At 43.7% G+C, this 25,700-nt stretch overlaps 1 protein-coding gene across 4 annotated transcripts in view; it reads left to right on the top strand.

The window, feature by feature from the left end:
• depdc5 (DEP domain containing 5, GATOR1 subcomplex subunit) overlaps window positions 1-25,700 on the top strand; it is a 181,595-nt gene that overhangs the window by 86,717 nt on the left and 69,178 nt on the right. For 3 of the 4 annotated variants that reach the window (XM_078553861.1, XM_078553863.1, XM_078553859.1), the window contains exons 24-30: window positions 3,156-3,212; window positions 6,970-7,153; window positions 17,958-18,118; window positions 19,608-19,728; window positions 21,167-21,334; window positions 22,134-22,353; window positions 24,902-25,035. In XM_078553861.1, the coding sequence (XP_078409987.1) occupies window positions 3,156-3,212; window positions 6,970-7,153; window positions 17,958-18,118; window positions 19,608-19,728; window positions 21,167-21,334; window positions 22,134-22,353; window positions 24,902-25,035 (1,045 nt within the window). The remainder of the gene's footprint in view (window positions 1-3,155; window positions 3,213-6,969; window positions 7,154-17,957; window positions 18,119-19,607; window positions 19,729-21,166; window positions 21,335-22,133; window positions 22,354-24,901; window positions 25,036-25,700) is intronic. The other variant, XM_078553860.1, reaches the window with a different exon arrangement.

Raw genomic sequence — 25,700 nt, 5'->3', positions numbered from 1 at the left:
GGTCAATACTTCACTGTTTTGGCTCAGAGTTTGAGAATGGCCAGTTGAGGGTGATTTGCAAATGGAAGCAGGAATTAAAGGAAGCAGAGGAAAACACTTGAGCTGGATGATGGTTTGAAAAGCTGGATTTTCAGGAGGAAAGTGGTTTGTCTGGGAACAGCAACATGTACAAAGAAGCAACAAGGATCTTTCAGATCTTGCACTCGTGAGTCTACTCACTCTGGTTACACTTCAACATAGCTGCCTTTTATCATCATACACCTCTGATGTTACCCTTTGAGTTCTTATTAATAGGCAGCCATATAAAACTGCAGAAAACATAAGTAGAGGCTGAGCTGGAAATCTGAAACAAAAACAGAAGAAGATGGAAAGACTCAGCAAGCCGAGCAGAAAACGTTACAAGTTTCATCAGCTTTTTTTAAAATTCATTCATGGGATGTGGGCATTCACTAGCTAGGCCAGCATTTATTGCCTATTCCTAATTGCCCTTGTTCAGAGGGCATTAAGAGTCAACCACACTGTTGTGGGTCTGGATGTAGGCCAGACCAGGTAAGGACAGCAGATTTTCTTCCCTAAAGGAAGAGAACCAGATGGGTTTTTACAACAATCAGCAACGGTTTCATGGTCATTTTAATTCCAGATTTTTATTGACTTCAAATTCCACCATCTGCTGTGGCGGGAGTCGAACCCAGGTCCCCAGAGCGTTATCCTGGATCTCTGGATTACTAATTCAGTGATAACGACACTACACCATCGCCTCCCCTAAAGCTATACAGAACCATGCCAATTCCTTTTTCTCTCCCACTCTTTCTATATTTTAAGATGGATGGAATCTGAGAAATCCTGGCATCCCATCAAGCCTGCTCCTGCCACACTCTGAGTAACACTTAGGAACATAGAAGCAGGAATAGGCTGCCCCCATCCTGCATTCTGGTCCGTTCATTCAATCTCCTGAGGCAAAGTTCCTTATACTCCCTGATCCCCTTAAGTTGTGAAGCAAAACTCCAGAATTTTTAATCACCTTTGCACCTTCAGTGTTTGCCCCTGACTACTACTCCCCAAAAGTATATGTCTCTTTCTATCCCCTTTGAGCATGGTGTCCCCATGGAGTGTGTTTCTTTTTTAGCCCATTCTTCCTCCCATTGCTATGTCTCCGCCAATGTCTTCATTAACCATTCCCAGCAAGAACGACCAGGGCTGAGTCTGTTGCCTGGATTGCCGTAGCCAGGGAATTCTGGATAGTCTCACTCTGGCATAATGTCTCAGAATCTCAGACTCTATCTGCTCCAAACCTTTGGCATTAGCAGACCGCTGGTCTAACATGTGTTTACAGCAGCTTTGAAAGCTGTCATTTCTGGTGAAGGGCTGCAATGATCCTGCTCTGGCACAGAATGTGGCAGGAAGGTTATCACAGTGTAACAGTCGTGTGATAGTGGGACAGTGATCAGCAGAGTTGCCTTGGGTTCAATTCCCAGCCGCCTTCACTTTCTCACAAGGTGAAATTCTGAGACAGGTTGCAAACACCAGACGTTTATTCCCTTAAGTGTCATATATTAAGGGGTGGTCCAGTTGAGGTGTTTAAGAGGTGTTGATAGTTAGATAAAGAGAAACTATTTCCTCTGGTGGGTGGGTCATTACCTTAAAATTAGAGCTTGGCCATTCAGCAGTGATTTCAGGAAGGACTTCTTCTCACAAAGTGGAAATCTGGAGCTCTTTCCCACAAAAATCCGTTAACTGAACATTCAAAACTGAGATTGATAGATTTTGTTGGACACAGGTATTAAGGAGTTACAAAACTAAGGAGGGTAGACAGAGTTGAGGTACAGTGTGGCCATGATTTAATTGATTGGTGGAACAGGCTAGAATCCTCCTGGTCCTATGTTCCCATCTAGTGGGTTTAATAAAAGCAAATGAGAAATTTCAGCCATGGAAAGGGATATTTACCCCAACGAGCCAATCCCTTTTCTAACACCTTCTCAACCTCTTATGCATGCTGCCTCTTGAGTTTGTAGATACTAGCCACGAGTTTGGATGTGCTCATTTGTCACAGTCATGGCTGTGGTAGGGGAGGCAGTGGGTGAGGGTTTGGGAGTGGAGTCCTTCCAAAATCATCCTAACTCTTACAAAGAGGAAAGTGGTGCTGATTTTGTGCAGCACAGGTAGTTTCAGGTGCAGGACAGGCACCTGGAGGAGGACAGTGGAGGCTTCAGGTTAACAACAACAGCAGCAGCACTACCAAAAATCAGGCTCGTAACTGAAGGAATTGTGGTCAGTCATTAATTAGAACCAGTGGTTGGCAAATGCCATGAATTTCTATGCTTAATCTGTACTGTGCAGTCCCTGATTTAATTCAATTTAGCATAAAACCTCCTGAAGGTGGTGAAAAGCAGCAATTTCTGATTATATTGGACAATAATAAATCACTTGCTCAAGGCGATTATCTGATTAATACAACGTGGTGACCTTTAGTGAATGCAGCCCAGGGTTACCCAGACCCCTGGTTCCAGCGTGGTGTCAGAATCTGTCTGTGAACAGGTTTTCAGCTCAGTTTCTCAGGATAGGCAGGGGGCAGGAACCAAAAATAAGGTACCTGGCTTAAAAAAAAATCATCTGGCTGCAGTTGTATTGTTTTATTTAAAGGAGAATGATTAATATAAAATACAAAAAGGGAATGCTGGTTCAGTGCCAGTGACCAGAGAAGCACTGAACCTGCCGTTAAATACAAGTGGGGCCGCTATACCTGTCATTGTAGCAAACAAATTTGGGACTCTCGAAAGTGGGTGTGACTGACTGAGGAGACATGTTTTATCAATAAAGAGAGAGGAAGGGAAGAAGATTCATTCTTAACATTGTTTCAAACCAGAATCATCTGGTTTCACAATCACTTAATGCTATAAAATGAATGATGGCTGACTGTTTTGGGAAGGTGGGACTTTTCGTTAGGTTGTTTTTTTTGGTCTTTCGTCGGATATCTGTGATATCTGACCAATCTGTTAGTACCTGCTGGTCAGCGGGAGGAAACTTTGCACTTCCATTGTTGATGAGGTCTGAAGCCAGCTGGTTATAAAAGCGCGCAGTATTGTATGCTCAGGACCTCCAGGCTCTGTTCCTCTTCTCGAGATCAGAATGGTTGATAATGTCTGTTTTTGTTTCAGGGACTCCACTGAACCAGGCGTCATCCTACGAGGACCCTTCTACTGGCCGTGATCCAAGTGAGTTATTGATTCATTCGAATCAAACTAGAGAAGAGAAAAGGCAAATGACATGAATGTGGAGAACCATGAAAGGACACAGCTGGTCAACCGTATCTAACAGAGGAAAGACAGGTTAACTCTTGGAGAGAGACTAGTCAGATCACTAATGGAAACATTAATCTGTCTCTCTTCTTTCAGATGCTGTTGTGTATTTACAACATTTTAAGTTTTTATAAATGGAGAACTAGAGATCTGTTTTCATCTCTTTCCCTCCCTCTCCCTCACCCAAATCTTAATAGCTAAAGAATTAAATCATTTTCATACATCTGTTAACCTGTGGACTGCTAGAACAAACTGCAGCACAGAGTGATGCATTGCATTTTTATTTCCAAGATGCTTTGGTATATTTTTCTTTGTATTTTTGTCCCCCCTTTTCCGCCCATCAAGTCTGATCCTTCACCCAAGAACCTGGGTCCACAGTTTCTTCTCCACTGCCCATGCAGTGCCTTGGGTGAGTAACTGGCAGAAATCAGGAGAGAGACAGGCTAGGAGCGATTGTCTGTCTGACTCTCCTCTGCCCTGTGGGGAGTTGGAAGTGGCTTTCACGCAATGTCTCCCTGCTCAGTACAGCTGAAATCACCAGGGAATTGAACTTTAGCCATTGTCTACCCTACTCCACTGTTTCAATTCATGGGACTACCTCCACCACTGCCTCCCAACCCCACTCCCAGAGCCACCACCCCATCCCAATCTGTGTATTTTATTCAGTAGAATGTAGGTTTGTCTTTTTGCTGCTAGTACTTTCCAGAACTTGTCTTTAATCTATTAAATTTAAAAATATTATATGCTGTTGTACCCACGCTCTCTGTCCTTCAAGCGTCTTTAAGCTGAAAGCACATTAAGCTGACCTATTGCTTCAAGTAAGGTGATAATAAGCATGCACTTTAGCAAGGCATAGATGGGTAACCCGCATGTCTCAGAAAGCTTTGCTGCTGCCAGAACCTCTGTCTTGTAAGAATGGATGTAATATTCGTGTTGGGCCAGTGTCATATTGATGGTCTTACATAGGAACATGGGACTTAGGAGCAAGAATAGGCCTTTCAGCCTTTTGAGCCTGCTCCGCCATTCAATAAGATCATGGCTGATCTGGTTGTGTCTAAACTTCGCTTTGCCGTCTGTCCCCAATAATCCTTGACTCCCTTGTCTATCAAAAATCTGTCTAACTCAGCCTTGAATAAAGTCAATGACTCAGCCTCCACTGCTTTCTGAGGCAGAGAATTCCATATACTAACAACCCTTTGAGAGAAAACAATTTATTGTCATCTCCGTCTTAAACAGTAGACCTCTTATTCTTAAAATGGGTCCCCTGCCTCTCCTACAAGAGGAAACATCCTCCTAGTTATCTGCCCTGTCAAATCCCCTCAGGATCTTATGTTTCAAGAAGATCACTTCTCGTTCTTCTAAACTCCAATGGGTATAGGCCCAACCTGTTCAACCTTTCTTCACAAAATAAGCCCCTCATCCCAGGAATGAGTCAAGTGAACCTTCTCTGAACTGCTTATTATGCAGTTGAAATGCAATTAATGTAATATTGGAATGTTAGTATTATAAAGTACTCTAAATATAATACTTACAAACTCCCATCAGCTGGAAGTTGGGATGTCACTGTTTTTAGACTCTCACCTTGAACTATTCCTTTATGTCATCTCGTTTATTTTAACCTACATCTCAACTTCCCACAGAGCTTAGCTCTTCAGTTGGTGCAGACCTCTTTTCTCCTTGCTGACTGGCTTTGAGCCTGACTTAGTTTATACAGCTGGGTTCTAGTTATGTGTAATTCTAGTTGTTGTTATCCAAAACCAGTCCAAAGCTGTCTGGACTGCTGGGGGTGGTAATCAGTTACAGGGCTGGAATAATGCCATCCGATCCAAGCTTTGAATTCCAATGTACCACTCCTGTTTGCTCCCAGTTAAGAAAGAAACACTGATCCAATCACTCTAGCCAAGTCCTGATGAATGAAGACACCACCTCTGTAGCACTAAGCCACACCGACCAGTTGTCCCAGGGTTCAATCACTAGTTTACGCTGAGTTAGCTCAGCTCATCCAGATCTAAAGTACTGATGTTAGAGTTGGGCATCTTGCTGCTCAGCGTGGGATGGAGGCCAGAATTCCCATTCCTGCTGGAAAGCACCTGTACAGAGTATTCGGTTCAGTAATAACACATCCAAGAGAAAAATGGAGAAAACAGGAAAAAAAATGACGAAGCAAAAATTGGTGAACCAAGTGGAAAGTTTCCAAATAAATTGATTTTGCATTCATCGACTGTTGGCTGCAAGACAAAATGTCTCATCAAATTAGACTTTAAATTGAATTTTATTTATTAGCTTTTTAAATATAAAAATTTTACTAATATCATGAAAATATGTACAGAATCTTTTTACTAATTGAAACTATCTTTATTCTGATGCTTTGAAGCTGTATATGTAAAGTTGTATAGCTCCCTCAATGGTCTGCCAGGTAAACCGGTGTAACAGAAAGGTCCCGTGTCTCGCTCTCGGTTTGTGTCCCAACCAAGGCAGCAACTGGGAGAAGGGGAAGGCTACAATTAGCTTGGTATTTTAGAGTGGGTGGAGGGGGAATAACATTAACTGCAGCTGTAATCCCAGTGACGGCTGCTGAGCAGTGTGCACGTGTAAATGTCAGGCCAGGGCTGGATTAGCCTTGGTCTCCAAAACCCTGCTGACTCTGGCTATCTAGACTCACTGGTTAGGAGCAGGCGCTTGGGTAAGATACTGGAGGGACGCTCGTCCCCATGTGAGACCACCTTGTGGAAAAGAGAGGAGAGAATCAGAAGGATTAAAGCAGTCTACTCGGCCAGAACATTACTAACTACAAGTAATCAAACTAATTAAAGTTAAAAGTAACAGCCATCTGATGCGCTAACCAGGCTGTAATGTTAGTGTGACAGGTTTTTTCTGATCTGAGCAATACCTGATGTCACTACAGCTAAACATCGAACATAATAGTGTTGAACACAGGATATCGTGCCTTGTGCCTGTGGCTGCTTCAGTTCGCACTTTAACATTTGTATGTCTGATACCACTTGACTGCTGCAGCTAGGAACCCTCACATGTATCCTTACATTGAACAAGCTTGGAAAAGGTTCCTTCTGATTCCTGGTGTAGCAGTAGGAGGAAAACCAAATTTATACAAAGTTGTGTTGAATGTTGCAAGATTTGATGCTGGAGTTACTTGATTTGCCACTTTGATTTCTACTTTTTTTTTGTGCCCGTTTTTCCCTGCTCTGAAACTGACTGGCATGGTATGTGATTGTGACCTATCTCCCGTACTTTGTATGTGTTGAATGTATTGTGTGCAGTGAAACCTTAGTTTCCCTAATGACCCCAATCCTGCTACTTATTAACAACGGATGAGAAATATGATTAGCAACCAAATAATCCCGTCTTTTGATTTGCACACTTTGCAACTAATTTATATGCTTAACAATTACTAAAGTAACATCTTTTGTGTTTTGATATCGCTGTCAAATTATGCACAATGATATATATGCATGTCAAATTTGGATAGCAAGAATCTTTAATTTTTTTAACAGCTAATAATTATTTTTTTCTTTCTTCTCACTTCCTACTTTCTTCCCTTTGTGCTCAATCAATGGCTTTAATTTTCTCCTTCCCCTTTCCCTTCCCTTCCCCTTTCCCTTCCCCCTTCTTGTCCCGGAATTCGGTGTCCGTATGGTTTTCTGATGCGCTGAAGTTCTGATGCTGTCTGCTCCTCCTGTAGTGCCCAGTTTCTGTTGCACAGTTGGTGTTGACTGGAAGTCTCTCACCACACCTGCCTGCTTGCCACTCACCACAGACTACTTTCCAGACCGGCAGAGCCTCCAGAATGACTACACAGAGGGCTGCTACGACCTCCTCCCAGAGACTGACGTTGACAGGTGTGCAATTCTCCTCTTTGTTTAAATTAGTCTCGGGGTTACCAGCACTTTTCAAGTGGAGACCAGCGGGATGCAGGATGAGGCAAGGCATGAAATTGTGTGAGCCTTATACTGAGGGTGGGGCGTGTAACAGACAAAATAGATACAGTAATTAACTGCTTTCACACACTAGCCTGGTTTTCAACTCCAACTCTTCATTCCAGTGGACAATATCTGGTTTATATTTTTTTTAAAAACCATGCTGTTAACAGTTGACAATTGATGTGACTTGACGTACGTATGTTTGCGGCTGGATGGGGAGGTGCAGGGCTTTGAGTTTGAAGAGCTTGTGAGATCTATGTTCCTAACCCTCCGGATTTTGAACTTGTTGCTGACTAACCAGATTCTCTGGTTCTTTACAGCAGGTGGCAGTGTTTTACTATCCTTTATCTATCCCTGCAAATTGGGCAGCGATTAGAAACAGAATTTCTGAATACTCTAATGCCTGCCCTGAAATTCCCAAGCTTATTTTCACCCTTGCATCTTTAACAATGTATGGCTTAGATGTTTTACAGAATCTTGGGCTTCGATAGAGAAAGATGCAAATGAGAGAGTGCTGGGAATTCACTAGGTTTGGTGGTGGCATCTGAAATGATGTTTCTTCTGGTGACAACTGGCCCTGTCATTCGTAAAGTGCGGCCCTTCATATATCTGCCTTCGAACACTGAAATCTCTCTCTCGTGATTCTAGGTTGACTCTTTGCTTCATCAGCTGTGCCAGTTTCAATCTGTGTACCTCTCTGCCCCAGAACTCAGCAGAACCAACACATTTTATTCGAACTCGTGCTTTGGTTGATTTGCCTCCTGCCCTTCACCTTCCTGCGCTGCTCCCAGTCTGTTCCATGTCCTCCTCAAAGTTGGTTACATTTTGCGATGCGATGGGATTCACTGGAACTTTGACTTCACCAAATGGTGCACTGTGATGCAAGAGTATGTCGGGCTTAAAGTAATAGCATGGCACAGCTAATGCTGGGGAGGGCAAAATTCAGACTGGCTTACCCCTGACCTTTAAAAGCTGAGTGTCAGTGATCTCATCAGAAGAGTTGCCAAGTCTTAACAGTGCGTAGAAATTAAACAAGCGTGTCGGTGACTAAGTTTCCCCTGGTCAGCGGCTGAATCCTCTGTCATTAAGCCGATGCCCTTGTTAGTGATTGAATCCTGCAACATTAACCAAGTGCCCTCACACTGTAAGGTTATTTTCCTCCAGTGATCTAATCAGTACAAAAATATCCGCAGAATTCACAATGTTACTGTACTCCCGTTCAGCTACAATTGAGAATCGCTGAAGAGACAGATGCTGCCTAATCTTCCCTGATCCTCCGACTCCAGAGACCAGTCCTTTTCCAAATGCCTATGAAATATGATGAATTTACCAGGAGGTTGTTTTATTAATTCACAGGATATGGGGAGTCTGGCTCGGCCAGTATTTATTACCAATTCCTAGTTGCCCTTGAGAAGGTGGTGGTGAGCTGCCTTCTTAAACCGCTGCAGTCCATGTGGTGTGGGTGCACCCACAGTGCTGTTAGGAAGGGAGTTCCAGGATTTTGAACCCAGCGACAGTGAAGGAACGGCAATATAGTTCCAAGTCAGGATGGTGAGTGACTTGGACGGGAACTTGCAGGTGGCGGTGTTCCCATCTGCTGCCCTTGTCCTTATAGATGATAGTGATCATGGGTTTGGAAGCTGCTGTCTAAGGAGCCTTGGTGAATTCCTGCAGTGCATCTTGTAGATGGTACACACTGCTGCTATTGTGCGTCAGTGGTAGAGGGAATGAATGTTTGTGGATGTGGTGCCTATCAAGCGCGCTGCTTTGTCCTGGATGGTGTCAGGCTTCTTGTGTGTTGTTGGAGCTGCAATCATCCACGCAAGTGGGGAGTATTCCATCACACTCCTGACTTGTGCCTTGTAGATAGTGGACAGGCTTTTGGGAGTCAGGAGGTGAATTACCCTCCGCAGGATTCCTAGCCTCTGACCTGCTCTTGTAGCCACAGTATTTATATGGCTAGTCCAGTTCAGTTTCTGGTCAATGTTAATCCCCAGGATGTTGATAGTGGGGGGTTCAGCAAGGATAATGCTGATGGATGAATGAATGTCAAAGAGAGGTGATTAGATTCTTACTTGTTGGAGATGGTCATTGCCTGGCACTTGTGCAGCATGTTGCTTGCCACGTGTTAGCCCAAGCCTGGATATTGTCCAGGTCTTGCTGCATTTGGACATGGACTGCTTCAGTATCTGAGGAGTCATGAATGGTGCTGAACATTGTGCAATCATCAGCGAACATCCCCACTTCTGACCTTATGATGGAGGGAAGGTCATTGATGAAGCAGCTGAAGATGGTTGGGCCAAGGACACCACCCTGAGGAACACCTGCAGTGATGCCCTGGAATTGAGATGACTGACCTCCAACAACCACAACCACCTTCCTTTGTGCTAGGTATGACTCCAACTAGCAGAGAGTTTTCCCCCTGATTTCCATTGACTCCATTTTTGCTAGGGCTCCTTGATGCCACACTCGGTCAAATGTGGCCTTGATGTCAAGAGCACTCTGACCCACCCCTGGAGTTCAGCTCTTTTGCCCGTGTTTGATAATAGGTTTTAATGAGACCTGGAGCAAAGTTTGCCCTGGCGGGATGCAAACTAAGTGCCAGTGAGCAGGTTATTTAGTAAATAAGTGTGGCTATGTAGCACTGTCGATGACACCTTCCATCATTTTGTTGATGATTGAAAGTAGACTGATTCTTTTTGTGTACAGGACATACCTGGGCAATTTTCCACATAGCTGGGTAGATGCCAGTGTTGTAGCTGTACTGGAACAGCTTGGCTAGGGGTGTGGCAAGTTCTGGAGCAGAAATCTTCAGTACTATTGTTGGAATGTTGTCAGGGCCCATAGCCTTTTCCTTCATCCATTTCTTGATGACACATGGAGTGAAACAACTTGGCTTAAGACGGGCATGTGTGATACTGGCGATGTTAGGAGGAGGCTGAGATGGATCATTCACTCAGCCCTTCTGACTGAAGATGGTTGTATTAAGCCTTGTCTCCAACATCATTGAGCTCGGAGGTCTTCATGGAGCTTCCCCCTCCAGTGAGCTGTTTAATTGTCCACCATCATTCAGAACTGGATGTGGCGGAATAGCAGAGCTTTGAGCGGAGCCATTTGTTTTCTGATCGCGTCATGTTGCTTTGTTTTATATGTTCATTCATGGGGAGTGAAACTTGAGGTGGTGGTGTTCCCATGCATCTCCTGCCCTTTTTCTTCTAGGTGGTAGAGGTTGTGGGTTGGAAGGTGCTCTCGAAGACTTGTACTGTTATTTATGGGGTGCCAGTATTTGCTGTTATTTATGGGGGGGTCAGTATTTGCTCTGTTATTTATGGGGGAGTCAGTATTTGCGCTGTTACTTATGGGGGGATCAGCATTTGCTCTGTTACTTATGGGGAGATCAGTATTTGCTCTTATTTATTGGGGAGTCGGCATTTGCTCTGTTTATTATGGGGGTGGTGGGTCAGCATTTGCTCTGTTATTTATTGGGGTTGGTCAGTATTTGCTCCTTTATTTTTCGGGGTGTCAGTATTTGTTCTGTTATTTATGGGGATCAGTATTTGCTTTGTTATTTATGGGGGATCAGCATTTGCTCTTATTTATGGGGGGGGTCAGTATTTGCTCCGTTATTTTTCGGGGTGTCAGTATTTGTTCTGTTATTTATGGGGGGTCAGTGTTTGCTCTGTTATTTATGGGGGGGTCAATATTTACTCTGTTATTTATGGGGGTGGGTCAGTATTTGCTCTTATAGATGGGGGGGGCCTGTATTTGCTCTGTTATTTTTGGGGGGGTCACTATTTGTTCTGTTATTTATGGGGGATCAGTATTCGCTCTTTTATATATCGGGGGTCAGTATTTGCTCTGTTAATTATGGAGGAGTCGGTATTTGCTCCGTTATTTATGGGGGGGTCAATATTTGCTGTTATTTATGGGGGGGGTCAGTATTTGCTCTGTTATTTATGGGGGGGGTCAGTGTTTGTTCTGTTATTTATGGGGAGTCAGTATTTGCTCTTATTCATGGGGGTTCAGTAATTGCTCTGTTATTTATGGGGAGATCAGTATTTGCTCTGTTATTTATGGGGTGTCTGTATTTGCTCTGTTATTTAGAGGGGGATCAGTAATTGCTCTGTTATTTATGGGGTGTCTGTATTTGTTCTGTTATTTATGGGGAGTCAGTATTTGCTCTTATTCATGGGGGTTCAGTAATTGCTCTGTTATCTATGGGGAGATCAGTATTTGCTCTGTTATTTATTGGGGGAGATCAGTATTTGCTCTGTTATTTATGGGGTGTCTGTATTTGCTCTGTTATTTATGGGGTGTCTATTTGCTCTGTTGTTTATGGTGGGCTCAATATTTGCTGTTATTTATGGGGGGTTCAGTATTGGCTCTGTTATTTATGGGGGAGTCAGTATTTGTTCTGTTATTTATGGGGAGTCAGTATTTGCTCTTATTTATTGGGGGTCAGTATTTGCTCTTATTTATTGGGGGTCAGTATTTGCTCTGTTATTTATGGGGGGGTCAGTATTTGCTCTGTTATTTATTGGGGGAGTCAGTATTTGTTCGTTATTTATGGGGAGTCAGTATTTACTCTTATTCATGGGGGTTCAGTAATTGCTCTGTTATTTATGGGGAGATCAGTATTTGCTCTGTTATTTATGGGGTGTCTGTATTTGCTCTGTTATTTATGGGGGAGTCGGTTTTGGCTCTTAATTATAGGGGAGGTCCGTATTTGCACTGTTATTTATGGAGGAGTCGGTATTTGCTCTGTTATTTGTGGGGGGGTTCAGTGTTTGTTCTGTTATTTATGGGGGTGTCATTATTTGCTCTGTTATTTATGGGGTGGTCAGTATTTGATCTGTTATTTCTGGGGTGTGTGTATTTGCACTGTTATTTATGCGGGTGTCAGTATTTACTCTGTTATTTATGGAGGAGTCGGTATTTGCTCTGTTATTTGTGGGGGGGTTCAGTGTTTGTTCTGTTATTTATGGGGGTGTCAGTATTTGCTCTGTTATTTATGGGGTGGTCAGTATTTGCTCTGTTATTTATGGGGGGTCAGTATTTGCTCTGTTATTTATGGGTGGATCAGTATTTGCTCTGTTATTTATGGGGTGTCTATTTGCTCTGTTGTTTATGGTAGGGGTCAATATTTGCTGTTATTTATAGGGGGGTCAGTATTTGCTCTGTTATTTATGGGGAATCAGTATTTGCTCTGTTATTTATGGAGGAGTCGGTATTTGCTCTGTTATTTATGGAGGAGTCGGTAGTTGCTCTGTTATTTATGGGTGGGGTCAGTATTTGCTCTGTTATTTATGGGGGGGTCAGTATTTGCTCTGTTATTTATGGGGGGATCAGTATTTGCTCTGTTATTTATGGGGTGTCTGTATTTGCTCTGTTATTTATGGGGTGTCTATTTGCTCTGCTTTTATGGTAGGGGTCAATATTTGCTGTTATTTATAGGGGGGTCAGTATTTGCTCTGTTATTTATGGCGAATCAGTATTTGTTCTGTTATTTGTGGGGAGTCAGTATTTGCTCTTATTTATGGGGGTCGGTATTTGCTCAGTTATTTATGGGGGTTGGTCAGTATTTGCTCTGATATTTATGAGGGGGTCAGTATTTGCTCTGTTATTTATGGGGATTCAGTATTTGCTCTGTTTATGGGGTGTCTGTATTTGCTCTGTTATTTACGGGGTGGCTGTATTTGCTCTGTTGTTTATGGTAGGGGTCAATATTTGCTGTTATTTATGTGGGGGTCAGTATTTATTCTGTAATTTATGGGGAGTCAGTATTTGCCCTTATTTATGGGGGTCAGTACTTGCTCTGTTATTTATTGGGGGGGGTCACTATTTGCTCTGTTATTTATGCGGGGTCAGTATTTGCTCTTTTTTATCGGGGGATCAGTAATTGCTCTGTTATTTATGGGGTGTCTATATTTGCTCTGTTATTTATGGGGGGTCAGTATTTGCTCTGTTATTAATGGGGCAGTCAGTATTTGCTCTGTTATTTGTGGGGGGTCATTATTTGCTCTTATTTATGGGGGAGTCAGTATTTGCTCTGTTATTTTATGGGGAGATCAGCATTTGCTCTTATTTATGGGGAGATCAGCATTTGCTCTGTTATTTATGGGGGAGTCGGTATTGGCTCTTAATTATAGGGGAGGTCAGTATTTGCACTGTTATTTATGCGGGTGTCAGTATTTGCTCTGTAATTTATGGGGGGGTCAGTATTTGCTCTGTTATTTAGGGGGGCTCAGTATTTGCTCTGTTATTTATGGGGAGTCAGTATTCGCCCTTATTTATGGGGGGTCAGTATTTGCTCTGTTATTTATTGGGGGGTCAGTATTTGCTCTGTTATTTATTGGGGGGTCAGTATTTGCTCTTTTATTTATTGGGGGGTCACTATTTTCTCTGTTATTTATGGGGTGTCTGTATTTGCTCTGTTATTTATTGGGGGGTCAGTATTTGCTCTGTTATTTATTGGGGGGTCAGTATTTGCTCTTTTATTTATTGGGGGGTCACTATTTTCTCTGTTATTTATGGGGTGTCTGTATTTGCTCTCTTATTTATGGGGGGGTCAGTATTTGCTCTGTTCTTTATTGGGGGAGTCAGTATTTGTTCTGTTATTTATTGGGGGGTCAGTATTTGCTCTTATGGGGAGTCAGTGTTTGCTCTTATTTATGGAGGTTCAGTAATTGCTCTGTTATTTATGGGGGAGTCAGTATTTGCTCTGTTATTTATGGGGCGATCAGTATTTGCTCTGTTATTTATGGGGTGTCTGTATTTGCTCTGTTATTTATGGGGTGTCTGTATTTGCTCTGTTATTTATGGGGGTCTGTATTTGCTCTATTCTTTATGGTGAGGGTCAATATTTGCTGTTATTTATCGGGGGGTCATTATGTGCTCTGTTATTTATGGAGCTATCAGGATTTGTTCTGTTATTTATGAGGAGTCAGTATTTTCTCTTATTTATGGGGAGTCAGTATTTTCTCTTATTTGTGGGGAGTCAGTATTTTCTCTTATTTATGGGGAGTCAGTATTTTCTCTTATTTATGGGGAGTCAGTATTTTCTCTTATTTATGGGGAGTCAGTATTTTCTCTTATTTATGGGGAGTCAGTATTTTCTCTTATTTATGGGGAGTCAGTATTTTCTCTTATTTATGGGGAGTCAGTATTTTCTCTTATTTATGGGGAGTCAGTATTTTCTCTTATTTATGGGGAGTCAGTATTTTCTCTTATTTATGGGGAGTCAGTATTTTCTCTTATTTATGGGGAGTCAGTATTTTCTCTTATTTATGGGGAGTCAGTATTTTCTCTTATTTATGGGGAGTCAGTATTTTCTCTTATTTATGGGGAGTCAGTATTTTCTCTTTTGTTTATGCAGGTGTCAGTATTCATGGGCTGGTCAGTATTTGTTCTGTTATTGGGGGGTCAGTTTTTGATCTGTTATTTGGGGGTCAGTATTTGCACAGTTATTTATGGGGGGTGTCAGTATTTACATATTTATTCATGGTGAATCAGTATTTGCTCTGTTATTTATGGGGGGATCAGTATTTGCTCCATTATTTATGGGGGGTCAGTATTTGCTCCGTTATTTGTGGGGGAGTCAGTATTTACTCTTATTTATGGGGGGGTCAGTATTTGCTCTTATTTATAGGGGGGTCAGTATTTGCTCTGTTAATTATGGGGCGATCTGTATTTGCTCTGTTATTCATGGGGGGATCTGTATTTGCTCAGTTATTTATGGGGGTCTGCATTTCCTCTGTTATTTATGGGGCTGTCAGTATTTGCTCTGTTATTTTTCGGGCTGTCAGTATTTGTTCTGTTATTTATGGGGGGTGTCAGTATTTGCTCTGTTATTTATTGGGTGGGGTCAGTGTTTGTTCTGTTATTTATGGGGGGGGGTCAGTATTTGCTCTGTTATTTATGGGGGGGGTCAGTATTTGCTCTGTTATTTATGGGGGGGGATCAGTATTTGCTCTTATTTATGGGAGTCAGTATTTGCTCTGTTATTTATGGGGGAGATCAGTATTTGCACTGTTATTTATGGGGGATGTCAGTATTTGCTGCATTATTTTTCGGGGTGTCAGTATTTGCCCTGTCATTTATGGGGTGTCTGTATTTGCTCTGTTATTTATGGCGGGTTCTGTATTTAATCTGTTATTTATGAAGGGTGTCAGTATTTGCTTTGTTATTTATGGAGGCGTTGGTTTTTTCACTGTTATTTATGGGCAGTTCTGTATTTGCTCTGTTATTTATGGGGGAGAGGTCAGTATTTGCTCTGTTATTTATTGGGATCAGCATTTACAATCTTATTTATGGGGGATCAGTATTTGCTCTGTTATTGATGAGGGCTGTCAGTATTTACTCTATTATTTACGGGGGATTTCAGTGTTTACTCTTATTTCTGGAGGGGTCAGTATTTGCTCTGTTATTTACGGGGGCATCAGTATTTGCTCTGTTATTTATTGGGAGATCAGCATTTGCTCTGTTATTTATGGGAAAGTCTGTATTGGCTCTGTTAATTATGGGGGAGGTCAGTATTTGATGAGGGGTGTCAGTATTTACTCTATTATTTACGGGGGATTTCAGTGTTTACTCTTATTTCTGGAGGGGTCAGTATTTGCTCTGTTATTTATGGGGGGAATCAGTATTTGCTCTGTTATTTATGGGGGGATCAGTATTTGCTCTGTTATTTATGGTGGATTCGGTTTTTGCTCTGTTATTTATGGTGGATTCGGTTTTTGCTCTGTTATTTATGGGTAGTTCTGTATTTGCTCTGTTATTTATGGTGGATTCGGTTTTTGTCTGTATTTGCTCTGGTATTAGTGTGGATCGGCCAATGTTTGCTCTTATTTACGGGGGGGGTTGTCTGTATTCGCTCTGTTATTTATGGGGAGTCAGTATTTGTTCTATTATATGTGGGGTAAGTAATTGCACTTCTGTATTTGCTCTGTTATTTATGGGGGAGAGGTCAGTATTTGCTCTTATTTATGGGGGGGTCAGTATTTGCTCTTATTTATTAGGGTGCCAGAATTTGCTCAGTTATTTATGGGAGAGGGGTCAGTATTTGCACTGATATTTATTGGGAGGGGTCAGCATTTGATCTGTTATTTATGGGGGAGGGGTCAGTATTTTCTGTTATTTTGGGGAGATCAGTATTTGCTCTGTTATTTATGGGGGTGTCAGTATTTGCTCTGTTATTTAAGAGGGGGTCAGTATTTGCGCCCACAGTGTTGTTAGGATGTAGTTCCAGGTTTTTGACCCAGCAACAATGAAGGAACAGTGATATATTTCCAAGCTAGGATGGTGGGTGACTTGGAAGGGAACTTTCAGGTGGTGGTGTTCCCATGTGCCTGCTGCCTCTGCTGTTTGGCACATATGTGTTGTAGCTTCACTAAGTTGGCATCTCATTTTGAGGAATGCCTGGTGCTGCTCCTACCATACCCTCTTGCACTCATGTATTAACAGAATGATTTTACTTGTCACCGGACCAGTGGAAGGAGAGAGTAATTTAGTCGAGCAAGGAAGATCTGCCCTGCCTGACCTTCACCCCATCACAGTGACCCACAGAGAATGCAGTGTTTTTCCGACATTGACTTGTGATCTGGGGAAAGGGTTGTATGTCATGTCGACAGAAAGGTATATCACCATGTTCTACTGTGGCAGAAGGTGGGTCAGCTGCTCCTGTGATGCCCAGTTAGTGGCTGAGCCAGGTTAGGTTCCTGGCTTCACTGTGGCTCGGTGGTACCACTCTCACATTTGGGTCAGAAGGTCAAGATTTCAGAATCAAGCTCAGAAGTCCAGACTGACACTCTGATGCAGTGCTGAGGGAGTGCTGTACTGTTGGAGGGGCTGAGTTCAGATGCAATGTTAAACGATGTGGAACTCAGCCAGGGCTTCTCCTGGGCTTTGTTTTTCAGTGACCCATGGTGGAAAGTCTTTGTGGAATTAATTCCCTCAGGAGTGGATTGCCTACCGAACCCCTTACCTCTGTCTGTGTGGAGAAAACCTCCTAGATTGGGGAGTTGACAATGACCCTCTGGTTTGGGGAGTGGGCTCCGGGCTCTGTGGTTTGGTGAGTGGGCTCCGGGCTCTGTGGTTTGGTGAGTGGGCTCCGGGCTCTGTGGTTTGGTGAGTGGGCTCCGGGCTCTGTGGTTTGGTGAGTGGGCTCCGGGCTCTGTGGTTTGGTGAGTGGGCTCCGGGCTCTGTGGTTTGGTGAGTGGGCTCCGGGCTCTGTGGTTTGGTGAGTGGGCTCCGGGCTCTGTGGTTTGGTGTGTGGGCTCCGGTCTCTGTGGTTTGGTGAGTGGGCTCCGGGCTCCGTGCTTTGGGGAGTGGGCTCCGGGCTTTCTGGTTTGGACTTGCACTGCTCTGTTGCCTGTTAAATGATGCAGGAAGATGAGGTTGAAGTACAAAGCAAAAGTAACAAGATGTGTTGGTAAAATATAAATTAAAGCAAACTGTTCACTATGATTTCATGAAAATAAGAATTTGGTTAGTCCTTAAAACAGAGATAAACTGATAACTTAAATACGCAGTTGCAACAGACTAGACAGCCTTAGTCACAGACAGTCATCTGGGACATACACTCCAGGGTGATATGTCAGCTGGACCTAGACACAATTGCTTCTTTAGCCAGTTTGTGAGGGGGATGAAGTAATTGTGATTGTTGGTCTGAAAGAGAACGCATCAATGAAACACTTTCTGACCTGTTTATTCTGCTCATTCATAGGAGAGATGAGGACGGGCCTGTAATGACAGCCCAGCAGGTATTTGAGGAGTTCATCTGCCAACGGCTCATGCAGGGCTACCAGATTATTGTCCAGACCAAGAACAAGCTGTCCAACACTACAGCCTCAGCCCCCCTCAGCAGCAGCCCCCTCTACACACGGGGTAAGGAGACACGCAGGTCGGTTGCTGAGCTGAGGTTTTGTGTTGGTAAATGAGATCTAGAATGTAATAGTTCAGCAGTGAGTCACTGAGGTGTACAGGCTGGGCCCTAATCATATGAGTTAGTTTATCTTTGACACATTTCTTCTTGGAGCTGGAGTTGCCCACTGGAGGAGGGCAGGTAGTGGTGGAACTTTCACTTTCTGGGATCTCTGCTCAATGGCCACTGTCTGTAAGTGTGTTTGTGAGTGCAGGATTGGGCTGAGCTGTGATGCCCTCCACTGTTGAATAGCCTTCAGTGCCTCCGCTTACACGTAAAGGATGGCTGTTGGGCAGGAGTACAGGAGGTGACTTGGAACCATGCCCAATCTTCACGGGGAAAGGAGGAATTTGGCCCAAAGAAAGAACCTTGCAGGAGCAAAACTTCTTGCAAGCTGTCGATGTTGGCGGCATCATCATCGTCAGCAGCAGTCTATTGTAGGAGCTCCTGTGATGACCCACTGTTTTAAAGCAGAGAGGTAAATGTTGGAGTTGCATTGGGGCAGCCCATGTCTGCCCTTTCATTGTCCTGTTCTGGCCTGAGGCTGCATTTCTATCGAGGTTCCCACTGACTCTCCTCTCGGGGCTGACCCACCCGAAGCCAGTGGCACTTTCTGGGGGTGGCCAAGTTACTTAAACCACTCCTGGCACCCGGCATTGACCAGTCACAGGTAGTACTGTCTGCCGTTGCTCAGGTAACGGGTTTTGCCGCCTCACCTGGCTCGAGTTGGTGATGCAGTGCAGAATCTTTTTCCATTTCAGCCACATAGGATGAGCATCAAGCCCTCCCAGGTCAGTTCTAACACAGCATCTTGTAACCTAAACTCAGGCAGTCACCCTTGCTGCATTCATGTGGCAGTCTTGATTCCAACACCAGCACCCTTTGTGGCTCCAAGTTCTCAAAGCCAAGTTGTGGATGTTTGCAACCACTAGAGACTGAAACCCAATCTAATTTGGACCCTGAAAGATGTCAGGCAGGGATGATCTTATGGGACAGGGGGAAGGGTGAGTATGTGAGTTAGGACACAGATCAGCCATGATCTCAGTGAATGGTGGAACAGGCTCGAGGGGCTAAATGACCGACTCCCCTTCCTATTCCATCATTGGACAGTGTCTTAGGGTAAAAGGAAAGTATCTAATCCGCTGATCTCCCTGTCCTCTTGACAGAGGGGGCAAGTGTAAAGCCCAACTTATCGTTGAAGGGCAGTACATGCACCAATAGCAAAACCAAGTCTACAACTTTTTTATGGTCACTATAGGTCTCTGGGATCTTGTTGGTCTCTGCAGTCAATCACACTGCATAGATTTCACAGGCCAGTCAGCAAGACATTGGGATTTCTCCAATGAGTTGAGACCGACCATTCTATATAGGTGGGATCCTTCCAGATGAACTTCAGTTGTGAAATGCCTGGGCCCTGCTTTTTAGTGACTGGTATAATACCTGTGTCTACAGGTCTGGTGTCTAGGAACAAGCTGGAGGAGGAGGAGACCGCGTATTGGCTGAGCATGGGGCGCACCTTTCACAAGGTCTGCTTAAAAGACAAGATCATAACCGTCACACGCTACCTACCAAAGTAAGTGTGAAGTGAGTGGTTCAGCCCTGCCATTCACAGGGCTGGTGATTGAATAATTTAATCAAAGATGAGACAGACATTTTGCCATCATTTTGCGTCTTTCTGCGGGGTAAAAGGAGAAGGCAAAACCAAATTTGAAAATGAGAGTGGACCTCGGGTTTTTAACCAGTCCAACTCAAGATCGCAACGCGATGGTGCCATTGTGGGTAGGAATCTTGGAATCTGGTCCCGCCTGCCATTTTTAAATGATTCCGGAGTCCTTCCAACTCTGAAAATCTGGGTCAAGTGGTCTCCTGTTTAAGGCAGGGATGAGGAGGAATTTCTTCTCTCAGAAGGGTGTTAATGTTTGGAATTCTCTTCCACAATGAGCAGTGGAGGCTGGGTCATTGAGTATATTGAAGGCTGAGTTAGACAGATTTTTGATTGACAAGGGACTCGAGGGTTATGGGGGACAGGCAGGAAAGTGGAGCTAAGGCCACAATCAGATCAGCCATGATCTTATCAAATGGCAGAGCAGGCCTGATGGGCCGAATGGCCTACTACTACTATTTTTTATGATCTAATGATTTATTTCAAAATAAAACCATGACATCTTAAAGGTTTTGGTTCAAGCCTCACTCAGCACAGAAGCACATAATCCAAGCCGACACTATGGTGTAGCACTGCCTTGTCACAGGGGCCATCTTTCTAAATGGAGGCCCTCCTCTTTTCTAGTGCTCCAGATGGACAATCCCCAAACAATCCCTTAATCCCATTTGAGGTGGAATATGGAGCTCTGCTGATGTCCTGACTGTCCTTCCCTCAGTCCAGTACCAGCACAGACTATCTTCCCATTTCTTTGTTGTTTGTGGGATCTTGTTTAGGACACTGCTGAGGGATGTGGCTATATAAATGCAACTGTTTTTTAAAAGGGGTTTAAGCTGACAAGAGAGTGACACAGATAATAGAGATTTGCCCCCACGGACATGCACTAATTTCAACAGTTGCTTTGGGTCAGATTCCATGATTCTGAGTGGGGACTCAGAGTTGGTGAGAGTGGGCTCTGGATCCACATGGAGAGTGGAGCAATAAGATAGCTTCCTGAGTCACCCTGGCAGCTCCAGGGACAACTACAAATCAGAGCTTTAGAAACTTGAGCTTTAGAAGAAAACATGTCCAAAAAGGAATGGTCTTGAGTTCTTAAAGTGTGCCTTTCTGGGATGGAAATAAGTTTGGAAAGTGAGGAAGTGTGGAATCAAATAAATGATGGCTTTTGGTGTATATGTTTAATACAGTTTCTAAAAGCACGTTGCCCACTTACCCCTTCATTCTGGGAGTGCTTCATGGCAGGGGAAGGGAGGGGGAAGGAAAGAAAGGATTACAGAAACTGGGAAGAGTGAAGACTTCGCACAGCAGCTGTGTTCTGATTCATGATGGCTGCTCTTTTCATCTGGTTCAGGTACCCTTATGAGTCTGCTCAGATCCAGTATACTTATAGCCTCTGTCCACCACATCCCAGTATCGAGTTTGTGTCGTGCTGGGTGGAGTTCTCTCATGAGCGGCTGGAGGAGTACAAATGGAATTACCTGGATCAGTACATCTGCTCGTCGGGCTCTGAGGATTTCAGGTAGGTGTCTCTGCCACCCTGCCAACACCCCATCTCTAAGCCCCCACGAGGACTTCAGCTTCTTTCTCAGACCCATCGATGAAAGAGTAACACTGACACCATGTCACTCTGCAGCACTGAACTCACAGAGGAGCTAAGAATACTAAACAGCTGAGTCCCGGGCTCATGCTAGCATACAGTTGAAGAGAGGGGCACTGGGGAGTGTAAGATCCCGTGTGAATGGGGGTCAGCTGGTGACTGGGACCAGGCCAAAAGCAGAAATCTCAGTAAGATGGAGATTTTTGCTTCTGCCCTTGGGCTGTGATATATCAAGAATCCACCTAGCTCCAGACATGACTATTCCAAAGCTCTCCTGGCCATGGCACCCTCCATAAACTTGAGTTCATTGCAATCTCTATGGCCTCATCCCTCCCTATCCTTGTATCCTCCTCCAACCCTCAAGATCCCTGTGTCCTCCAATTCTGGCCTCTTTACCGTACCTCAGCTTAATCGCTCCACCGTTGCCAGCCAGGCCTTCTGTCTTGACTTTAAGCTCTGGAATTCCCTCCCTAAACCTCTCTGCTTCTCTCTCCTCCTCAAGACACTCCTTAAAAACTTACCTCTTTGACTAGGCTTTTGGCCACCTACCCTAATACCACCTTATGTGTCTCAATGTCAAATTTTGTCTGACAACTCTCCTGCGGAGCATCCCAGGATGTTTTTGCTATGTTAAAGGCGCTATTTAAATTGCAAGTTGTTGTTGCACTGAGTAAAAGCCTATCAGAACTGAGCAAAACGTTTCTGTATTGCTGCTTCACAGCCTGATCGAATCCCTGAAGTTCTGGCGAACAAGGTTCTTGTTGCTGCCGGCCTGTGTAACAGCTACGAAACGGATCATGGAGGGAGAGACCCGCTGTGACGTTTACGGGGAGAAGCTACGCTCCGACCAGGAGGAGTGGCAGCTGCTGGATGGCTTCATTCGGTTTGTGGAGGGTTTGAACCGAATACGAAGAAGGCACCGCTCTGACAGAATCATAAGGGTGAGGCTGCTTCTTCACTTTTCAGTGGAGCACCATTTATTTAACTTAGGCAGTGGAGTGTTTAAGTTACCCGACCAGAGGGGACTTGTGTTGATGTTCAACAGTTGCCCTTCATTCATGTTGTATTGCTTTGGTTGAGCCTGTTTTGTCAGACCTTTGCTGTCTCATTGGACCAAAGAGCCAGACTGAAGCCAATTACCCCGTTTTATAAGAGAAGCAATAGTTTTGCACTGTCCAACTTGCCTCAGCTGAATTGTGCCAGCTAATGTGTAACGTAGGTTATACCAGAGGAAGAGCTGCACCCATGGGACTGTATCAGGAGTGAAGGGACCCACAGGTAATTTGCTTTGTTCCTCTTGTAATTGGAACGGAAATAAATAGTGATCAGCTAATGGACCAGATTTTGCTGAAAAAAATAACAGTGCCTGAATGATCAGTGTGCAAATTAGTCACCAAAGATGCCCCATGGAATCGTGAGTCCTCACCAGTAACTGACTGATTGGCGTGCCCCTTTTGTCATTAGCTTGTGAAAACTGTATCTCACTCCTGACTTTCATGAAGTTGCTGCATTTGCAGATTAATAGTCCATTAAATTCGACACAGACAGTTAAGTCTAGTACTTAAAAGAGTGTAAGTACTCTGAGCAATGGGATCACTCTTGCTTAGAAAGTGAAGAATTAAAAGTGTGGAGCCTCATTCCTTCAGATTGTGAATTATTAGAGATTTTTTTCTCTGTTTATTTCCCAACCTTTTCATCTTATCGGTTAAGCAAGTAGACTGTGCTGTCATTCACCAACTGCCTGGCTGCCCTCATGGTGCCATTATCAACTCTCATCTCCAGCAAATTTGTGGGAATAAAAATGTTAAGACATAAGAACATAACAAATAAGAGCAAGAGTAGGCCTTTCGGACCTTTGAGCCTTCTCCGCCATTCATTAAGATCAACTTCCCACAGCACGCTCATATCCTTGGATTTCCTTAGTATGCAAAAATCTATCGAACTCTGTCTCAAATATACTCAGTGACTTAGTATCTACAGCTCTCTGGGGTAGAACATTCTAAAGATTCATAACCCTTTGAGTGAAGAAATTTCTCTTCATCTCAGCCTTAAATACCTGACCCCTTATTCTGAGACTCTGACCCCATACTCTAAATTTCTCAGCCATTCTCCGTGTCTACCTTGTCAAACCCCTTCAGAATTTTACTTATTTTTTTATTAATTCATGGGACGTGGGCATCGCTGGCTAGGCCAGCATTTATTGCCCATCCCTAGTTACCCTTGAGAAGGTGGTGGTGAGCTGCCTTCTTGAACCGCTGCAGTCCATGTGGTGTAGGTACACCCACAGTGCTGTTAGGAAGGGAGTTCCAGGATTTTGACCCAGCGTCAGTTACAATAGAATCACCTCTTAGCATATTCTCCAGAGAGTATAAGGCTACTCAATCTGTCCCTATCAGGCAATCCTCTCATCCCAGGAATCAGCTTAGTAAACCTACATTGCATTCCATCTAAGGCAAGTATATCCTTGCTTAGGTAAGGGGAATGGCCCATTCCCTTGGATGTTGGGATTAGGACAATTACACTGTGAAACACCATGCAAGTGAAATAATATCTGTAGGGAATAGCAGCTTCCCTACATCAACTCTTCAAAGTGTAAGATCTGTTCAGTTCTGTGTACTTCAAAGAAATGTCTACATGTCTTTTAGGAACAGAAATCCCAGCCAGTGGTCACTCTGCATCAGTTCTGACTGAAGATCTGAAATTCCCTGGAGACTTATATCATTCAAGTACAGCATAGAAAGTGAATATTGTTTCATCCAAAACTCTCTTCAGTAATCAAATTACATGATAACACATTGCATTAAACCCTTTGTATTACTTCTCCTTAAAGTGTTGGGCTGTCAGTATCTTGCTCTATCTCACTGGATCTGTGTATTGTTATAATTTTAGATCAATCAGATTATTCGTTTTAGCCTGCTGCGATGTTGTGGAGTCAGGAGAGCATGGTGGGCATCGTGATTTCCAGTATTGGATGCTGTAGTTGGAGAATAATTATGGGCCTATTATCTCAGCCATGGTGTGTCTAAGAGCACAGATCTTGCATCAAAAGAGACTCCATGTGCTCATGAAAGTGAGATTTTGAAGTGAACAGAAGTATTAAACGTTTTTCATTTGTAGTGATAGGTGGCCCTGCCAGATTGGAGTTTTACAGTGAAGGTTGTAAAAATAAATGATCTCCTAGGGTCTGTGTTTTCTATTTGCCCATTGCTCTGCCTTGAGGTGTGGGAACATTCTGGTGGATCAGAATGTCAAGTATTTAACACTGTTGAAGATTGAAAGTAATTTGGTTCTTACTGGTTGGGAGGTACGAGCATAAGGCTTGCAAGTCAAACTTCTGGAATATTCCTGTCACCCTTCCATTTTCCTCTATTTATTGAGATTAATTCTCACAGGGAGAGGTTGATTTGTCATCCAGTGGCTTTCAGCTGCTCATGAATGTGATGCTTCAGGTTTGTTTAACCCATGCAGGTTTTTCTGTTCATCTTTCAGAAAGGAGCCCTCATTAAAGGACTGCAGGTGACCGGGCCCCTCGCAAACTATCCCACTGAACCAGCCGGGCCACCTCTCGGGAAGAAGGGAACGTCCGCTCTGTCAGCCTTGCTGGAGATGGAAGCCAACCAGAGGTGAGACCCCCTTTATAACATAAAAGCAAAACACTGTGGCTACTGGAAATCTGAAATAAAAACAGAAAATGCTGTGAGACCTCCTTTGCTCTGAGTGGCTAGTTTCGTGGTTACACAGTAATCCCAGTCAATCATTGTGGTTCCTTCTGTGGCAGCAGAAGCCACTAGATTACACTTGCTCCCTTTCTCCCTCCTTCCCTCATAGATAAAGCTTCCCCTACTCATGCTGAGATGGGTGAAGGGGCTTCAGTCTTTGCTCTCAGAGCCTTGCTACTTGGACGGGGAACTGAGTGGAGTGGAAATGGCCCCATCTTTAAACCCATTGCATTTGTGCTGAGGATAAAATGCTTCAAAAAGGTCAATCTTCATTCAGTTGCAATTTAGAACTAAATCTGAGTGATATGCTTCATTGCATGGTCTCTAATGGATACACCAGCTGAGTTCATTCTTCTCCCTGAATTGAGCAATGGTCTCAAATCCACATTTTACTTGGATTTATCCCTGTGTGATTGTTTAAAATTTCAAATGGATTCCCATTCATTTAGTTCCGGCAATAGTACTGAAGACTTGTGCTCCAGAACTTGCCGTGCCCCTAGCCAAGCTGTTCCAGTACAGCTGCAACACTGGCATCTACTTGGCAATGTGGTAAATTGCCCAGGTACGTC

The sequence above is a fragment of the Cetorhinus maximus genome, chromosome 12, assembly GCF_964194155.1.
Source record: "Cetorhinus maximus chromosome 12, sCetMax3.hap1.1, whole genome shotgun sequence".
In the NCBI taxonomy this organism is placed as follows: domain Eukaryota; kingdom Metazoa; phylum Chordata; class Chondrichthyes; order Lamniformes; family Cetorhinidae; genus Cetorhinus; species Cetorhinus maximus.
The sequence above is the reverse complement of the archived record's forward strand: the minus strand, read 5'-3'. Positions and strand labels throughout refer to the sequence as shown.